The sequence below is a fragment of the Rhincodon typus genome, chromosome 20 (genome assembly GCF_021869965.1).
Source record: "Rhincodon typus isolate 14 chromosome 20, sRhiTyp1.1, whole genome shotgun sequence".
NCBI lineage: Eukaryota > Metazoa > Chordata > Chondrichthyes > Orectolobiformes > Rhincodontidae > Rhincodon > Rhincodon typus.
In genome coordinates, this window is record NC_063351.1 from 38,315,294 (window position 1) to 38,332,767 (window position 17,474).

At 39.8% G+C, this 17,474-nt stretch overlaps 2 protein-coding genes across 2 annotated transcripts in view; one reads left to right on the forward strand and one right to left on the reverse strand.

Moving 5' to 3' along the window:
• The window catches only part of dennd10 (DENN domain containing 10), a 34,253-nt gene extending 24,490 nt beyond the window's left edge, over positions 1-9,763 (forward strand). The window contains exon 8 of the mRNA XM_048608767.1: positions 9,747-9,763. The gene's annotated coding sequence lies outside the window, so the exon portion shown is untranslated. The remainder of the gene's footprint in view (positions 1-9,746) is intronic.
• The window catches only part of sfxn4 (sideroflexin 4), a 27,516-nt gene continuing 10,338 nt past the window's right edge, over positions 297-17,474 (reverse strand). The window contains exons 5-14 of the mRNA XM_020520762.2: positions 16,521-16,575; positions 13,593-13,618; positions 13,176-13,229; positions 11,663-11,725; positions 10,825-10,893; positions 9,250-9,340; positions 8,352-8,467; positions 7,460-7,545; positions 4,358-4,475; positions 297-1,602 (exon numbers count right to left, since the gene is read on the reverse strand). Coding sequence (XP_020376351.1) covers positions 1,525-1,602; positions 4,358-4,475; positions 7,460-7,545; positions 8,352-8,467; positions 9,250-9,340; positions 10,825-10,893; positions 11,663-11,725; positions 13,176-13,229; positions 13,593-13,618; positions 16,521-16,575 — 756 coding nt within the window. The 3' untranslated portion in view covers positions 297-1,524. The remainder of the gene's footprint in view (positions 1,603-4,357; positions 4,476-7,459; positions 7,546-8,351; positions 8,468-9,249; positions 9,341-10,824; positions 10,894-11,662; positions 11,726-13,175; positions 13,230-13,592; positions 13,619-16,520; positions 16,576-17,474) is intronic.

Below are 17,474 nucleotides of genomic sequence, written 5' to 3' on the forward strand. Positions count from 1 at the left end.
AAGGTCTCTGTTTAAGTTGGATGCTATAATACATCCAAAAAAGATGGTTAAAAATAATTTTTAAGATAGGAAATAGTCTGCGAGATTGGATGTAGTAACTCATTTTAATTCTTCCATTTGTGTTAGTATTGTCTGTATAGAAAAGATTTTTGTGAATCTTGATTGGATTAAACCACTGACACAAGAGTCACTTCAAGATGAATTTACTTATTTCATCTGTTTTGGGTATTCAAACAAGAACAAGGAGCTGAATGAAAAAAACAGGGGTTTTCAATAAATAATGAAACAATTGTTGGTTTAGATAAAAGGAAGCGTCTTTATTACCCAGGTGTGCCATGATTACTCTTTCTTTTTACTTAATTACAACAGATACAACTTAAAAATCAATAAATATCATGTTTTGGCAATCAGAGTTCAGCCGTCAGAGACAGAGATGTAGAAATCTGATTTGAGGCCCATCTAGGGTTGGGCACCAGCTCTCATTAGCAAATTGACAACTATCTGTGGATACCAACCAGCTGTGCAGAAACAACTTAATGGGTTTCGACTTGATGGTGCAGCAGTTGGCTTCCCAGCTGTGGCACCAAGGTCGGTCTCAGGTTATGAAAGGAGAAAACTGATAGGGGATAACTGGGAATTATTGGAAGGGAACTTCAAAAAGATGTTTGGTCCATGATTTGCAGATGCAAATGATCCAGCAGGTGTTTCAGTCCGAGTCCCTGCATACCTATTTTTCCATGTATCACCTGCCATATTGAATGCTTAGACATACATGGCCTCAATGAATTTCAAACCTTAAGGTCTCTGCACCAGAAAGGATACACATGCAAATTCCTCAACAACTTCATGATTACGTATACTTAGCAGTGTGGGACTCAGCTACCCAAACAGGCTGGTAAGTTCTCACCTTTTGTTTGTGGTGTCATCAGGACAGAAATGAGGGCAAAATAGTATATTTTCTATTTTTATATACTTTGCATACTTTCTATATATACTTGTATATTTTCAGGCCACACAATGGCAGGCAAATCATGCATTGGGTGTTGTTCTTCATTACCATCCAGCATCTTCTGCCAATGAGTGAGGTGATCATGGGCAGACAGTGTGATATTCCATGGTATCCCAAAAATGACAAGGCTCCTGTATTAAAATGTCACATTTCCAAAGGAAGTAAGGGACTGCAAACATGGAACTGTATTGCAGCACAAGTCACTGCCTTAAAGACAGGATGGAAAAATCTTGGAAATCCATCATAGATAAAGGTATTTGATCACAACTTGTCAAAAAGCAGGGACAGTGGAACTTTTTTTAAAAACTGATGTTAAAATAACTAATATTATTTAGTCAAACATTAGTTGTTACAATGTTTTACATTATTACAAATACTTATGCATCAAATAAAATTTTGGCTGCTTTCAGGTCCTGAGCTACCTGGTTTTGAATTATTGTCCATGCGTAATGAAATGTGTCTATGCGAACAATTTGACGCCAGGCACAATGCAACCTTGTTTTGTGAACTTTCTTTCACAACCCTCTGTTATAATAAAGGCTGTCTTCTGTTGTGGCCGATTGGATCAAAGGTTCAAGATTACTCCGTTTTATCTGAAACAAAATTAACAAGTAGTTTAGATTTTAAAAATAGCTGCTATTTTGTATGCAGAGAGAAGTTTCAAATTAGCTAACTTTCACACTTGTAGTGTCCATCTCCCCCTCCAACATCAACCTGACTTGGAGATTGCTCCCTGCCAGCACTCTCACGGTTATACACAAAAGCATGATGTGAGTTACTGGTATGGCAATTGTAGTGGGGAAAATCAATCACGTGACATCCACAAATCCATGCTTTACCAGAGAAGTACAAAATTCGACATTTTACAGATCTTCTGTTATACTGAAATCGGTTTAAATTTTCAACCACTGAACTGCTTGCCATTGACAAATTCACCCAAAATTGCAAATTCACGACCTTTCTGATCTGGAAGCCTCAACACCAATGTGATAGAGTTTATTTTGCTACATACTGAGTTACTAGACAAGCCAGAGAGTCACAGAGCTTGGAAACAGACCCTTCAATCCAACTAGTCCACGCCAATCATGTTCCAAAACTAAACTAGTCTCACCTGCCTGTATTTGGCTCATATCCCTCCAAACCTTTCCTATTCATGTACTTATCCAAATGCCTTTTAAATCTTGTAATTGTACCAGCCACTTCGTCTAGGCTCGTTCCATAAACGCACCACCCTCTGCGTGAAAAAAATTACCCCTCAGTTTCCTTTTAAATCTTTTCCCCTCTCACCTTAAACCTAAGCCCTCTAGTTTTGGACTCCCAAACTCCAGAAAAAAGATCTTGCCTATTCATCCTCTGCATACCCCTCATGATTTTATAAACTTCTATAACGTCACCCCTCAGTCTCTGATGCTCCAGGGAAAAAAAGCCCCAGACTATTCAGCCTGTCCCTATAGCTCAAACCCTCTAGTCCTGGCAACGTCCTTGTAAATCTTTTCTGCACCCTCTCAAGTTTAACAACATCCTTACTACAGAAATGCGACCAGAACTGTATGCAGTATTCCAAAAGTTGCCTCTGCAATGTCCTGTACACCCACAAAATTACATCTCAACTCCTATACTCGATGTTCTGACCAATGAAGACAAGTGTGCCAATCATCATCTTCACCACCCTGTCTATTTGCGAATCCACTTTCAAGCAACTATGAACCTGCACCCCAAGTCTTTTGGTTCAGTGACACTCCCCAGGGCCCTACCATCAAGTGTACAAGTCCTGCCCTGGTTTGCCTTACCAAAATGCAACACCTCACATCTATCTAAATTAAACTCCGTCTGCCATTCATCGGCCCATTGGCACATCTGATCAAGGTCCTGTTGCAATTTGGAGATAATTTTCTTCACTGTCCACTACACCAATCATTTTGGTGTCATCTGCAAACTTACTAACCATACCGCTTATATTCACATCCAAATCATTTATATAAATTTTCACTTTTAAAATTGCAAACCTTGCTCTTCAAACTCAACTGCCCTGATCCACAGTATATCAAGTCTCCCCCACCACCTCAAATCCACACAATCACAGCCTCAAAACAAAATGCTGCTCTCAGAATAATCATTTGGAATTAAGTAAAATAATATGAATTATTCTTCTTCTAACCCAGTCATCACACTTTCAACCGAGTGAGAAAAAGCACTCTCTCATTTGACTGCCTCAGTCTTTAGGTATTTTTGCTCTGTCCCTATTATCTTATGCTGCTGAGACTCAAAGACATTTCTCAATATGAACTATTACATGTTTTGCAATGATTCTTTCTCAGAATTACTATAACTAAATATTATTTCAGGTAATTTCCTGCACTTAAAAGCTAATACGTTGAATATCAAGCTGTGCAGTTTGAAACTGTGCTTTTTAATCTTCATGAGTTTGAAATGATGGGTTTGAAGCAGTGCTTTCCAAATTTTTCTGTATAAGTTGCTCTCTGCAAATATTAACACTCTCATGGTGGGTAGGGGAGAGAAACAAATAAAAACATTGAAAACTGAAAATCTTTCAGGAAGTCTTTGTTAATATCAACAAAATCCAAGGAGCAACAAGTCCAAACTAGATAAATCAAGCATCAGCTATGAAAGGCAAATGCATGCTATCTTATAGTATAATTCTGATTCACTCAGTCGCACTCTTGCTTGAATCAGACGGCCATAGGTTGAAATCCTACTTCAAAGACTTGGGCGCAGAAGTCTTGGCTGACACTCCAGTGCAGTATTGTTGGAGTGTTGCACTATCAGATGTGCTGACTTTTGGAGAAAACATTAAATCAAGGCCCAATCTGCTATGTCAGCTGGATGTGAAAGATCCCACTGCATTATCTCAGAGCTGAAAGATATCTCCGATATGCTGGACAATACTGAATCTCAATCAACAACTTTAAAGGACAGATCATCTAGCCATTGCTGTTTGTGGGAGCTTGCTGTGCACAAATTGGCTGCTGCATTTCCCACATTACACTATATTTCAAAACATACTTAATGGCTGTAAAGACCTTTAGGATGCTGATCATAAGATGTACTAGATAATGCAATTTCCTCTTTTTTCCATTTTGTTTAAGATACAGCAAGAAACAACAGTACTGATTCAACAAATCCAGTAAAACTCAACCCTATTGAGAAATGGGAAAGAATCTGATAAGCCCACAGACATCATATCATGGGAATCCAGTTTGAAAGCCATCACGAACATTAAATGAAACCACTAATTGCAAAGACTAGCGAGACAGCTGGCACTTCTAGCAAAATACAGAACAAAATTGGGAGTAGAATACAATACATATCTTAGAACTCATTACATACCTTCCCTGTCTGAGGATACAGGCTAAAAGAAATGGGTACCATTAGTCCGAATACAATGGCTGTCATTGTATGTCTAAAAGGAGCCAGAGCAAGTGGAAATCTTCTTATGAAATTTGTCCTAGAGGAGAAAAAATATCATTGAGCACTTAACAACAATAAAAATGTAGTTGAAAAAGTAACAAATTACAACATGGGCATTTGTATGCACTTTGATCCAAACAGCTACATGGGCCCCAATCTCCCACCTCCTCTTAAGTTAAGACTCTCTTGTGCACCAGTTGGTGAAAATCTTGCCCACAAGTCAGAATGTTCTAGGCTCAGATCCCACTCCAGAGCATGACAGCAAACATCGAAGCTGATATTTCAGCAGAGTGCCATGCTTTTGAAGCTAGGGCCTTTCAGATGTGATATTAAATTGAAGCCCTGTTTGGATGCATAAAAAAAATCCCATGGTATTATAACTATAAGCAAAGAGATATGGTTCAAAGACAGGTATATGGAATTATCTCATTGAATGATGGAACAGGCTCGAGGGACTGAATGGTGCAGTCTTGTTCCTATGTTCCTATTTCAAAGAAAGCAGGGGAATTATCCAACCTCTTGATCAATATCTGTCCCTCAACGTCACAAAAAAAGCCCTAGAATATCTGGTCAGTATCACCTTGCAGTTTTAGGGATCTTGCCATGCACAAATGGCTGCAAGTGTTTTCTAAAAAGTACTTAATTAGGGAGAATACCAACATATCCTAAAAGCATATCAAGGGCAATGGGATAACCAGGGAAAGAGTTGAACTCATTAGGGTCCAAGTGGGCAATCTGTGCATGGAGCCTGAGGATACAGGTAGGGTATTAAACAACTACTTCACATCTATCTTCACTATGGATGAGGGGGATATCGGTACTGAATCTGGGAAGAGAAATTGTGAGATTCCTGAGCAGTTTGATACAGGAATTAAGGAGGTATTAGAAGTTTCGGGGGGCTTAAAGTGGACAAATCCCTATGCGCTGTGGAAAGTAAGACAGAAAATTACAGGGGCTCTGATCCAAATGTTTAATTCCTCTCTGGTCACGGAAAAGGCACCAAAGTACCAGAGAATAGCTAATGTGGTTCCATTTTTCAAGATAGGTGGTAGAGAGAAATCAGGCAATTACAGAGCAGTGAGTTTAACATCAGCGGTAGGGAAACTCGGGAGAAAATTTTGAAGGAGAGAATTAATCTCCACTTTCAGGGGCAAGGTTTGATAAGGGATAGTCAGCATGGCTTTGTCAGAGAGAGGTCACGCCTAACAAATTTGATTGAATTTTGAGAGGTGGTGACTGGGTGTGTACATGAAGGTAGAACAGTTGATATAATTTACATTGATTTCAGAAAAGCTTTTGACAATTTCCCGCAAGGGAGACTGGTAAAGCAGGTAAAAAGCACATGGGGATCCAGGGTAATTTGACAAGTTGAATCCAAAATTGTCTTGGTGGTAAGAGACAAACAGTGGTGGTAGGAAGCTGTTTGTGTAACTGGAGGCCAGTGTCTAGTAGCATATCACTGGGGTCAGTGCTTGCTCCCTTATTATTCGTGATATAGATAAACGATATAGCAGAAAACGTCAGGGGGTGCCAAGCAAGTTTGTGTGACACTAAGATGGGCTGGGTGGTTGACAGCGAGGATGAAGGTCTTAGGCTACAGGAGGATATAATGGATTGGTCAGACGGACAGGTCAGTGCAGATGAAATTTAACCCTGATAAGTGTGAGGTGATGCATTTTGGAAGAAATATTAAGAAAACAGAGTACTCATTCAATGGTCAGACTCTAGGAAGCTAAGGAGGAACAGAGAGATCTTGGGGTGCTTATCCACCACTCCCTGAAAGTGGCAGGACAGGTTTTTATTGATTCACGGGATGTGGGTGTTGCTGGCTAGCTCAACGTTTATTGTTCATCCCAATTTGCCCAGAGGGCAGTTAAAAGAATCAACTACATTGCTGTGGGTCTGGAGTCACATGTAGGCCAGATCAGAAAAGGACAACAGTTTCCTTCCCTAAAGAACATTAGTGAACCAGATGGGTTTTCCCAACAATCAACAATGGTTTCATGATCTTCACTAGACTCTTAATTCCAGATTTTTATTGAACTCAAATTAAACCATTTGCCATGGCAGGCTTTGAACTCAGATTCCCTAAAACATTGTCTGGGGTTTTCTGGATTCATAAATTTAGTGACGAAACCACCAGGCCATAGGTTAATAGGGCAGTTAAGGAGGCATACAGGATACTTGCAAGTATTAGTCGTGGTATAGATTATAGGAGCAGGGAGGTTAAGTTGGAGCTGTACAAAACTCTGGTTAGGCCACAGCTGGAGTACTGTGTGCAAGTCACACTACAGGAAAGACGTGACTGCACTGGAGGGTGTCCAGAAGGGATTCACCACAGTGTTGCCTGGGATTGGAGCAGTTTAGCTACGAAGATAGGCTGGATAAACCCAGGTTGTGTTCTTCCAAGCAGAGAAAGCTGACAGGAGATCTGATTGGGCTGTATAAAGATTATGAGGGGCAGAAACAGGCTTGATAGGAATTAGCTTAGTTTCCCTTAGCTGAACAGTTAAACTACTGGTTTAGTGGGGATTTGTGGATTTTTTCTCCCCAGCTAGAGGGCGATAGAAATCTAGTAGTTAAGGTTAGAAACTTCACAACCTTTAGAAAGGTACTTGGGTGAGCACTTAAAATGCATAAGATTCAAGGCTATGGACTAAGTGCTGAAAAGTGGGACTAATGTAGGTTTACAGTAGCTTTTGTCAGTGCAGACTCCAAGGGTCAAAGGGCCTCTTCTGTACTCTATGATTCATTGGTTCTGAAGCGCCTTGGGATAACTTGTGCTCAAGAAAAACGTTATGAGAATGCAAGTCTTTCTTTTTACTTCCATGTCCATGCTGTTAGAAAGCTAAAATGGAGTGAAGCTGGGGAAAGATATGGAAAATTAAATAAAACACTGTTTAAGTTAATGCAGAGAGTTTTTATCAATTTCTAAAAACTGGAATAGTGTTTAGAGAAGAACATGGAGGCAGAACTTGGATTCAATCTGAAAGGCAATGCAAGACACTTTCTATTTCCTACCTTTGTAAATAACTGACAAGTAGGTTGGGTACAGCTACTGTAGTTCCGACTAATACTGCTCGAGAAAACGCGGTCTCTTTTATTGCCTAGATAGGAGCAAATCAACTTTGTAAAGACTGCCGCTAATTTTGTGGTCAAAGATGCAATTTGCAGTTTTAAGCCACAAATTCACTTAACTCTCACATCCAATACATAGCAAAATGACGAGATCACTCTACACCAGAGTGGTGAGAAGTCAATAATGAGTAAAATAATTAAGATTAATCAATTAAATACAGCATTTCCTCAGATTATAAAATATATGTGGAATTCAATCTTAGAAATTAAATTGCAAGTAGAAGTTTACATTGGTGTTACACAGCACTGTTACTGAGAATCTGATTCCTTGCTTCCATCTCAAGCTAGTTGATAAATTGGCAGCACCTCACCCATCTCCAACCTGGCTGCACCACAGTGATGATATGCTTTGGGTGAAGCAGTGACCTTAATTACCCAAGAGAGGAGAGTAGGACATGTACTCCTCAGGGACACAAACTCCCATTCTTCAGGACTGCCCACGAATGTCACAGGCCTCCAGTCCCAAAAAACAACCCTCTGTTTCCTACCTTCAAGCCAGTTTTGTATCCAATTGGCTAGCTCCCTGTGTATTCCATGTGATCTAACCTTGCTAAACAGTCTACCATGCCTGTTCCTATGTTCTTATCAGTAGTCAACCACACAGTGTGGTGTAAAACCATGTGTAGGTCAGACTGTACAGGTTCCATTAACAATATTTAGGGTTTTTTTTTCTGGTGTTAGCTTTAAATTTACAGAATTGTGAGACAAGGTCCGAGCTTATGAACTTTTATCTGTTAGTTCAGAAACATGGTCAGTATGCAGTAAGACACCTTACCTTAGTTCCAGCTAATTGTGAAACTCCTACCACATTTCCACTCTCATCCACAACTTCAACTCCTTTGTCAAATTCAATGCCTCTAACTATTGCCACATTCAGAGCACATGCAATCGCTATGACGAAAGACAGGAGTGAAATCAAAGCAGGTCTTAAACAACTATCAAAATCAAAAACATTAAACAATATCTTATCTCCTTCTATGAATCTTTCTTGAATATATATCTTAAAGTACAAGAGGCAGTAATAATTTATGGTTGATCAAGGCTGAAAAACTAAAGGAAATACAATTTTGACTTTTTCCTCATGCTTTCTAGTAGTGATTAAAAAGTAGAGGAACAGGAAAATTAAGCTTTCCCCTACTTTATGCATCTCCTCACAATCCCTGGAGTAAGACAGTGGGGAAATGTAGCTACTTCGTCAATTACTTTGCTGACTCTCTCTAGACAGAAGCCAAAAACTTGTGAAAATGCAAACAGGTGATTTGAACTCCAATTGCTCCCTGGACCTGTAGGATAAGCTCCCCAGCTTTGTTTGTGGTGCAATATTTCATAATAAACAGTGAGATTGAAGATTACTGTAGACAAGAAACAAAAAACTTAACTGAAACGTGAAGTTCGGAGAACGAATTCTCATATCATACAATTGATGTGCCTTTGTGTGGTTATGGAAATTATGCCATTTCTATATAAAAACTAAATTAGTATTTTTATTAAGATAAGACAGGTGCAAAGCCTCCCTACTCTATTCCTTAGTATCATTATCAGGTAGTCATGGTTTAGGTGTAGTGTGAGGTACTTTTCACCAAAGTACTTTCACTATAATCTCTTATTACACCAACGTGCCATTCTGATAATCCTGGTGCCCTCTCTGGTGCTCCAGTTAATTGCCTACTTACCAAGTACAGGAACTGGCAGAATCTTTCTGAACACAGTATGTAGTGTAGGACTGTTAGATGTGTAGCGATTCATCACAAACTGAGGGAAAACCTAATTTCAAAAAGGTTTTTTAAAAATTAGTAAAACGCCAGTATAAATAACTCCAAATGTTTGATGTACAATATACAACATGCTTAGGACTTAAGTTGGAGCTTGGGTATAAATGAATATATAAATTAGGAACAGGAGTAGGCCATTCATTGCTTGTTGTTCAGCTTTTGATAAGGTCGCGGATTATCTGACCTCTACTTTCCTGTTTACTCCCAATAAAGCTCTATTGTCTTGTTGATCAAGAATCTAACTATCTTAGCCTTAAAGTTTTCAACAATTATACTTTCACTGCTCTCTGGGGAAGAGATCCATAGACTCACCACCTCCAAGAGAACATATTTATCCTCAACAGTGTCTTAAATGGCTAGATAGCTACAATAACTTCTGAAATCTTATTTTCCATTAGGTAATTCATGCTGCGAGTGAACGTTGATTTCAAGTGAGCACAGAAATGGACAGTGACATGTTCTGTTGCCAAACTGTGGGCTGACATTCAGTAGTGGGGCTCAACTTGGTCAAGTACTGAAGAACCAGTAGCTCTAATGGAACCAAATCACAGAGCAAATGAGTATCGTCAGAAGAGACTGTGCAAAAGAAAGAAGGGAAAGGTTCCACAGCTATTAGTGACAGGGGATGCAACTTTCAAAGACTAAAGCTACAAAGGAAAGAGAGTGGGTACATCTATTCCACCTGCTCAAATGCCTTCATTATATGTAAATATTTTCAATATTTTTACAAGTACTTTGTATCAATTGATAATAATTTGTATGGCATTGAAGTTGATATGAAGTTAACAAAATAAAAGCAGTGGTAGGAGGTAGATATTAGAGAAGCATTCAATAGGAGTTCAGACTGTGCTACCAGCATTTTGTCAAGTATAAAAGACAGAAAAACTGTCAATATGCACACAGTTTGTATTTTAGAATAAGTTCTTGTTGGTGCTTAAAAATAATCTAGTTTTTCTAAGTCAAGAAAAAAGAGATAAAAATCACCACTTTACTGTTTAAAAAATGAAAACTAGATTATTTCTGTGAAGTCCAAGGTACATCTTGGGGAGTTATGGTTGCTCACTGGTCAGCACTGCTGCCTCATCGCGCAAGGGACCCAGGTTTGATTCTAGCCTCAGGCGACTATCTGTGTGGAGTTTGCACATTCTCCCTGTGTCTTGGTGGGTTTCGTCTGGGTGCTCCGGTTTCCTCCCATAGTCCAAAGATGTCCAGGTTAGGTGGATCAGCCATGCTAAATTGCTGATAGTGGCCTGGGATGTCCATGGGAAATACAGGGTTACAGGGATAGGGTGGGTGTGGGTGGGATGCTTTTCAGAGGGTCAGTGTGGACTTGATGGGCCAAATGGCCTGCTTGCACACTGTAAGGATTCTATGATTTATGTGGTGATCTCTAAACAGACACGAGTGTTGCATGGCACCATTGTTGAATCACAATGGATAACTTTTCATAAAACACATACTATTATGACTACATACTCCCAAACATGTAGTATAGGTCGCAGCTCCAACCAAAAGGAAACCTTGTTGTAGAGGAATCTTTACATCCTAAAAAGAAACAGCATTTTTAAAAAAACATTATTTTGGTTCAAACACAGTATGCAGATACAATAATTGACATAATGTAAATTTTTCTGAAGTAGTTGAATTTTTTTTTTTTAAATCAAATGTGTAGTTCTACCTTCTTAGAAACGACGAGTTCAAGTTATGGGAGATCTGAAGAGACCATCATCCTGAGTCCAAAACAGTGACACAAAGTAGGTTGCTGTGTAATTAGCGTGGATTCCAAGATTTTGTTCAGGATCATTAAGGTATGTGACCCAAGTACTTTGGGCTCTTTGATATGAAATTTAATTTGAGCAATTTCAGTTTACTTCCTCCATTTTCTTGCAACTTCCCTTCCTAAATATCTTTGGATTGTTTATCTGTGGAACACCTCTTGCAAGTCTGGTGCTCACACCCAGATATTAGTCAGGAATCAGTCAGTCACTGGCAATGTTGACTGAGCACAATGAACCTTGATCATACACAATTTCGCTGCCTTGGTCTCAGCCAAGTGGTTTGTGTGGTTTTGGTCTCTTTTCTAGATGCAATGTGTGACTTGCCAGCTTACTTAAGTGAGCAGTTAAGAGACAACTCTATTAGTGTGGAACTTCAGTCATTCTGCTTAAAAATGATTCGGCTTGACTATGATTAAGATTAGTGAACTGGTGTGATTTTTGAGATGTAAGACATTCGTAGCCAACATTTTCTGGAGCCCTTGTACACATTCATAAAAGATATATTTAACTCAAATTGAAAAGATTGACATACTTACTTTAGAGGTAGTTTTATTTCTGTTTGCCAGGTTATAACCTGCACTGTATGACTGAAAGAGGAACTATAAACAAATAAAGAAAAATAATATTAATATATTTTCTAACAGCAAGCTTGAGTGAACATTAAACAACTGAAATTCTATTACAGACAGGTGTTACAATTGTTTTAGAACCAGCAGCCCAGTGGAAAAGTGTTGTAAACGTGAAGTACTTCACTTTTAGTTTAGTGTTTCTGTTAATTGGTTAAAATCGATGTCTTCAAAATTAAGAGTTCATAACTAGAGCGAGAGATTGAAAATGGTGGAAATACTCAAGTCAGGGAGCACCTGAGGAGAGATCAAACACGTTTCTTGTGTGAAGTGCCTTGGAAAATAAAGCTACAGATGAACAGCATTCAAAAAAAGAATGAAACAAAAGGAACAGGTGGGAGGGCAACATCAGTAAATAGGTTAATAAAACAAAGAACTGTAGATGCTAGAGATCTGAAACAAAGATAAAAAGTAATTGCTGGAGAAACTCGGCAAGTCTGGCGGCATCTGTGGAGTTGAGAAACAGAGTTAACATTTCAAGTCCAGTGACCCTTCTTCACAGCAGTACTTATTTACCCACTCAAGTTGGAGATAAAAGATTCCTTGCTATTAATTCAAAGAAGAATTAGGGAATTATCCTTCAATAATTGTCACAAATTAAGATTATTTAGTTATCACGCTGCTATAAGATGGAGTTTGATGGGCAAAAATTAGCTGCCATGTTTCCTACATTACAATAGTGACAATACTTCAAACAAACTTTATTAGCTGCAAAGCATCTTGAGTTGTCTTGTGGCAGAGAAAACTCTAGCAACAGCACGGTGGCTCAGTGGTTAGCACTGCTGCCTCATAGCACCAGGGACCTGGGTTCGATTCCAGTCTTTGTGCAAACTCCACACAGACTGTCACCTTCTCCTCATTTCTACGTGGGTTTCCTCCCACAGTTCAAGTACGTGTAGGTTAGGTGGATTAGCCAAGCTAAATTGTCCATAGCGTGCAGGTTGGGTGGATTATCAGTGGAGGGTTGGTGTGGACTTGATGGGCTGAATGGCCTGCTTCTGCACTGTAGGGATTCTATGATTATAAATGCAAGCCTTTCATTTCTCAAATCACTGGTTCTTTAGAACTAAGTTGTCTTGAATAAATAGGGTTCTCCTGGTGTACAATTTGTTTCTTCTCTGATGTGTCAAATTGTGCAGTGTTTGATGTAAAGATGGTTGATCCAAAGGTCACTCAAAGTTTTGCCTTTCATTTTGCCTTTTATTGTAATTCTTCTTACATTCACTTTTAAAACTTTATAATTAAAATGACTGATGAATTTATGTGTTTGACATATAATGTCAGGTTACTTTCACCTATGACACGCACACACAAGATTAACACACACAGTTGTCCCAATTGCTAGCTTCTCACAGAAATATCACACTATTCATGCTCATTCATATATCAGAACAGTGGGAAACAAATTAGGTCCAGTCTTTACCTGCCAAAATAAAGCTGGCTTCATCCCTCTGTGAGGCAGAAGCATAGCCACAACCTGATTAAAAGCAAATTACTGTAATTAAATCATATAATAGGTACGTTTTATTAAAGGTTATTACGCATATGGTGGATTAAGTTGATATCCATAGTCAAGAAAACATTTCATGAACAATCATCTGTCAACTTCAAGTTCTTTTTCCATTCAAGTTGTTTATATGTTAAAAACTTCGAACTTTAGAAGGTACTACAACATAAAAAGGCTTTGTTTGCTGCCAAGCAGCAAAGAATTTGAGAACTTGGGTCTTGTACTCATAAATATCATCTCTCCCTATGATTCAATTAATCTAACCTAAATTTTAAACTATTTTGAAATTGAACCAGTCAACTAAATATTCACGTTTTGAGTTTTAGTTCTTACCAATGGGACAGCAAGAGGTGTAAATGCTGGAAAGAGTAAAAAAAAAACGGTTGATTAGAAACAAAGAAACATTTATGGCGCAGACGAGGCCATTAGACTACCTTATCTGTGCCACTACAACCTAATTCCGCAGACAATCTGTCTGTTGATAGTCTAGTTTTGGCATCTGAAACGCACATCTACAGTATCTACGAAGTGCCTCTATTGTTCTTTTGGACAGTGGGTTCTAAATCCCATTTCCTTCTGAATGAAACTAAATTACTTTACATATCTCTTATCTTTCTATCAAACTAACCCGAATTTATCAACTTCTCTGCTAATGGAAACAGGTCCTTCCTCGAACTAGGCCCCTAATTTTCTTTTACACTTCAATGAAATCTCCCCACTGACTTCTCTGTTTCAAAGAAAACAACTCCTACCTACCCACTACTTCTTCATAGCTAAAATTTGCCATTCTCTGTATCTTCCAAAGCCATTATATCCTTCCTGTATCGTGGTGACCAGAACTGTATGCGATACTCTAACTGCAGTCTGGCTGATACATAAGGTACCCATAATTTGTTAACAAATAGCACGGTTAGAGGATTTGTTAACAGATAGTGAGTATAATGGGGACATTTTCAAATTGGCAAGCAGCGTACACTGAAGTGCCATTAGGGACAGTGCTGGGGCATCAGCTATTCACAATCCACACCAATTATGTAGATATATCACTCAACATAATTTTAGCCAAGTTTGCTGATGATGCTAAACTAGATGGAAAGGACACAACAAGACTGCAGAGAAATATGGACAGGCTAAATAAATAGGGAACAAAAGACAGGTGAAGTATAATGTGGAAAAGTGTGAAGTTACTCACTTTGGTTATGAGAATAGAAAATATTTCTTTTTTAAAAAAATGTGAAACTTCCAGGTGTCACATTCAGAGACACTTAAATGTGCTCATGCAAGGTACACAACAAGTTAGATACCAAGTTCAGCATGCAATTAGAAAGACAAATGGCATTTTGGCCTTTATTACAAGAATAAAGAAATCTTACTACAAATCTATAGGGCTTTGTCGAAATTATCATCTGGATTGCTGTGTATGGTTTCAGTTTTGATATTTAAGAGGAGAGAAATGCACTGGAGACAGTACAGCAAAGGTTCAGTAAATTAGTACAAAAACAGAAACCGCTGGAGAAACTCAGCAGCCTGGCAGTTGCGGAGAAAAAACAGAATCAATGTTTCAGGTCCGGTGATCATTCTTCAGAACTGATTGTAGCCAGGAAGAGGTGGGATGTGTGTTGAAGACACAGGCTGGGACAGTAAAAGGCTAAAGGATAGGTGGAACTGGGATCCAGAGAGCGCGAAAGCAAGCAAGAGAACAGCAAGGCAGACGAAGGAATGAATAATGGCGAGCCGCAGAGGAAGAAAAGCTGCTAATAGGGGACATTAGTGGGTACAATGGGTTAGCTGTGATGAAAGCAGCCCATGTGATGACAAGACTGGGGTGTGGGGGTGGGTAAAGGACATGGAAGGTGGTGTTCAGGCTCTAAAATGATTAAACTTGATATTGAGTCCTGAAAGCTGCAGGGTCCCCAAGCAGAAAACAAAACGCTGTGTCCTTGGGATGATAGGGTTGTCCTATAATGAAAAGCTGAGCAGTTTGGGTCTTTAATGTTTGGGGTTGAAAAGAATAAGAGGCCACCTCATCAAAATGGACAAGTTTCTGATGCAGCTTGATAGAATCAATTGTGGGGGATTGCTTCTGCTGGTTGGAGAATCTAAAACACAAAAGCAGTCTCAATATGATAAGAGCAGATTATTTTAGACTGAGATGAGAAGAAATTTCTGGAGTCAAAAGTATTGCAGATATTTCAAATTCTCTGCCCCAGAGTGTGTGTTGTGGAGTCTCAATCAGTGAATATATTTAGGGTTTGGATAGACTGATTTTTGGTTTCTCAGGGGAGCGAGTAGAAAGTGAAGTTGAAGCCCAAGATCAGCCACGATTGTATTGAATGGCAGAGAAGGTTTGATGGGGCATATGGTTCACTCCTGTTTCGATTTCTTGCATTCTATGCAGTGTTCATATTACCTGCATGTTCCTATACTCGGAGAAATTCTATCTCTCAGAAGTAGCGAATCTGCAGAATTCTTTACAGCAGAGGGTTATGGACACTGGGTCATTAAATATATTCAAGGTTGAGACAGACAGATTATCAATCATTAAAGGGAATCAAGGATTCCAAGGAAAAGGAAGTGTTCAATGATTATAAGATCAGCCATGATCTCATTGAATGGCACAGCAGAGACTCAGTGGACTGAATGGCCTACTTCTGCACCCATGTCTTATTGTCCTCTAAATCTGCTAAAAAAAGTTACATATCTAATTTCCATTCTCAACCATTCTATCTACTTGTCTTGCTACCTTCAAAGGCTTGTGGACAGGTACTCCAAAGTGTCTCTACTCGTTTATACCTTCTATCATTCAACCACTTATTGTGCCTGCCTTACCTTGTTTGCTTCACCCCACACTTCTCTGGCTTGAATTCCATTTCTACCCAACTGATCAGCCCATTGACATCTCCCAGAAATATACAGTTCTTTTCCCCCCACTAATACATCTCAAAATATTTATACATAATCACACATATCACATGCGAATTTGCATACCAACGCAGTCATTTTGTACTGGCTTCTTTTGAACTTAGCAGGCAGAGATTTATATGGAGTTACCAATCTAAAGCAGAATTTCAAGTAGTTAGGCTGCAACTGGCCTTATGGGTGTGATTTACAGTAACTGGAACTTTTAACTTTTAAAATGGTAAGCAGCATACATCATAACTGGGTTTGAGATTTCCTGTGAGCACATCACAAGAAATCACTTACGATCCCGAAACAAAGAAATACAAGAAAGGAAGACCACAAATGTTGAACAAAATTCACCTGAAGCACGGAAAATTGTTGGTAACACATCTCCAGTATCTGGATGAACCGAAGACTAAGGAGACAAAAGGGTAGAGAAATGGGCACGACATTATCCACATCAATACTGGCGGGAACTGCCAAAAATGCCAAGGTTTAAAAGCCAAGGTTTCAGAGATAGTAGGAACTGCAGATGCTGGAGAATCTGAGATAACAAGGTGTAGAGGCCAAGCAGCATCAGAGGAGCAGGAAGGCTGACGTTTCGGGCCTAGACCCTTCTTCAGAAATGGGGGAGGGGAAGGGGGTTCTGAAAATAAATAGGGAGAGAGGGGGAGGCGGATAGAAGACAGACAGAGGAGAAGATAGGTGGAGAGGAGACAGGCAGGTCAAAGAGGCGGGGATGGAGCCAGTAAAGGTGAGTGTAGGTGGGGAGGTAGGGAGGAGATAGATCAGTCCAGGGAGGACGGACAGGTCAAGGGGGCGGGATGAGGTTAGTAGGTAGGAGATGGGGGTGCGGCTTGAGGTGGGAGGAAGGACAGGTTAGGGAGGCGGGGACGAGCTGGACTGGTTTTGGGATGCGGTAGAGGGAGGGGAGATTTTGAAGCTTGTGAAGTCCGCATTTATACCATTGGACTGCAGGGTTCCCAAGCGGAATAGGAGTTGCTGTTCCTGCAACCATCGGGTAGCATCGTTGTGGCACTGCAGGAGGCCCAGGATGGACATGTCGTCTGAGGAATGGGAGGGGGAGCTGAAGTGGTTCGCGACTGGCAGGTGCAGTTGTTTTGTGCGAACTGAGCGTAGGTGTTCTGCAAAGCGGTCCCCAAGCCTCCGCTTGGATGCACATCTGCTAATGAGGTATACAGCATCCGCTGTTCCCGTTGTGGCCTCCTCTACATCGGGGAAACCAAGCGGAGTCTTGGCGACCGCTTTGCAGAACACCTACGCTCGGTTCGCACTAAACAACTGCACCTCCCC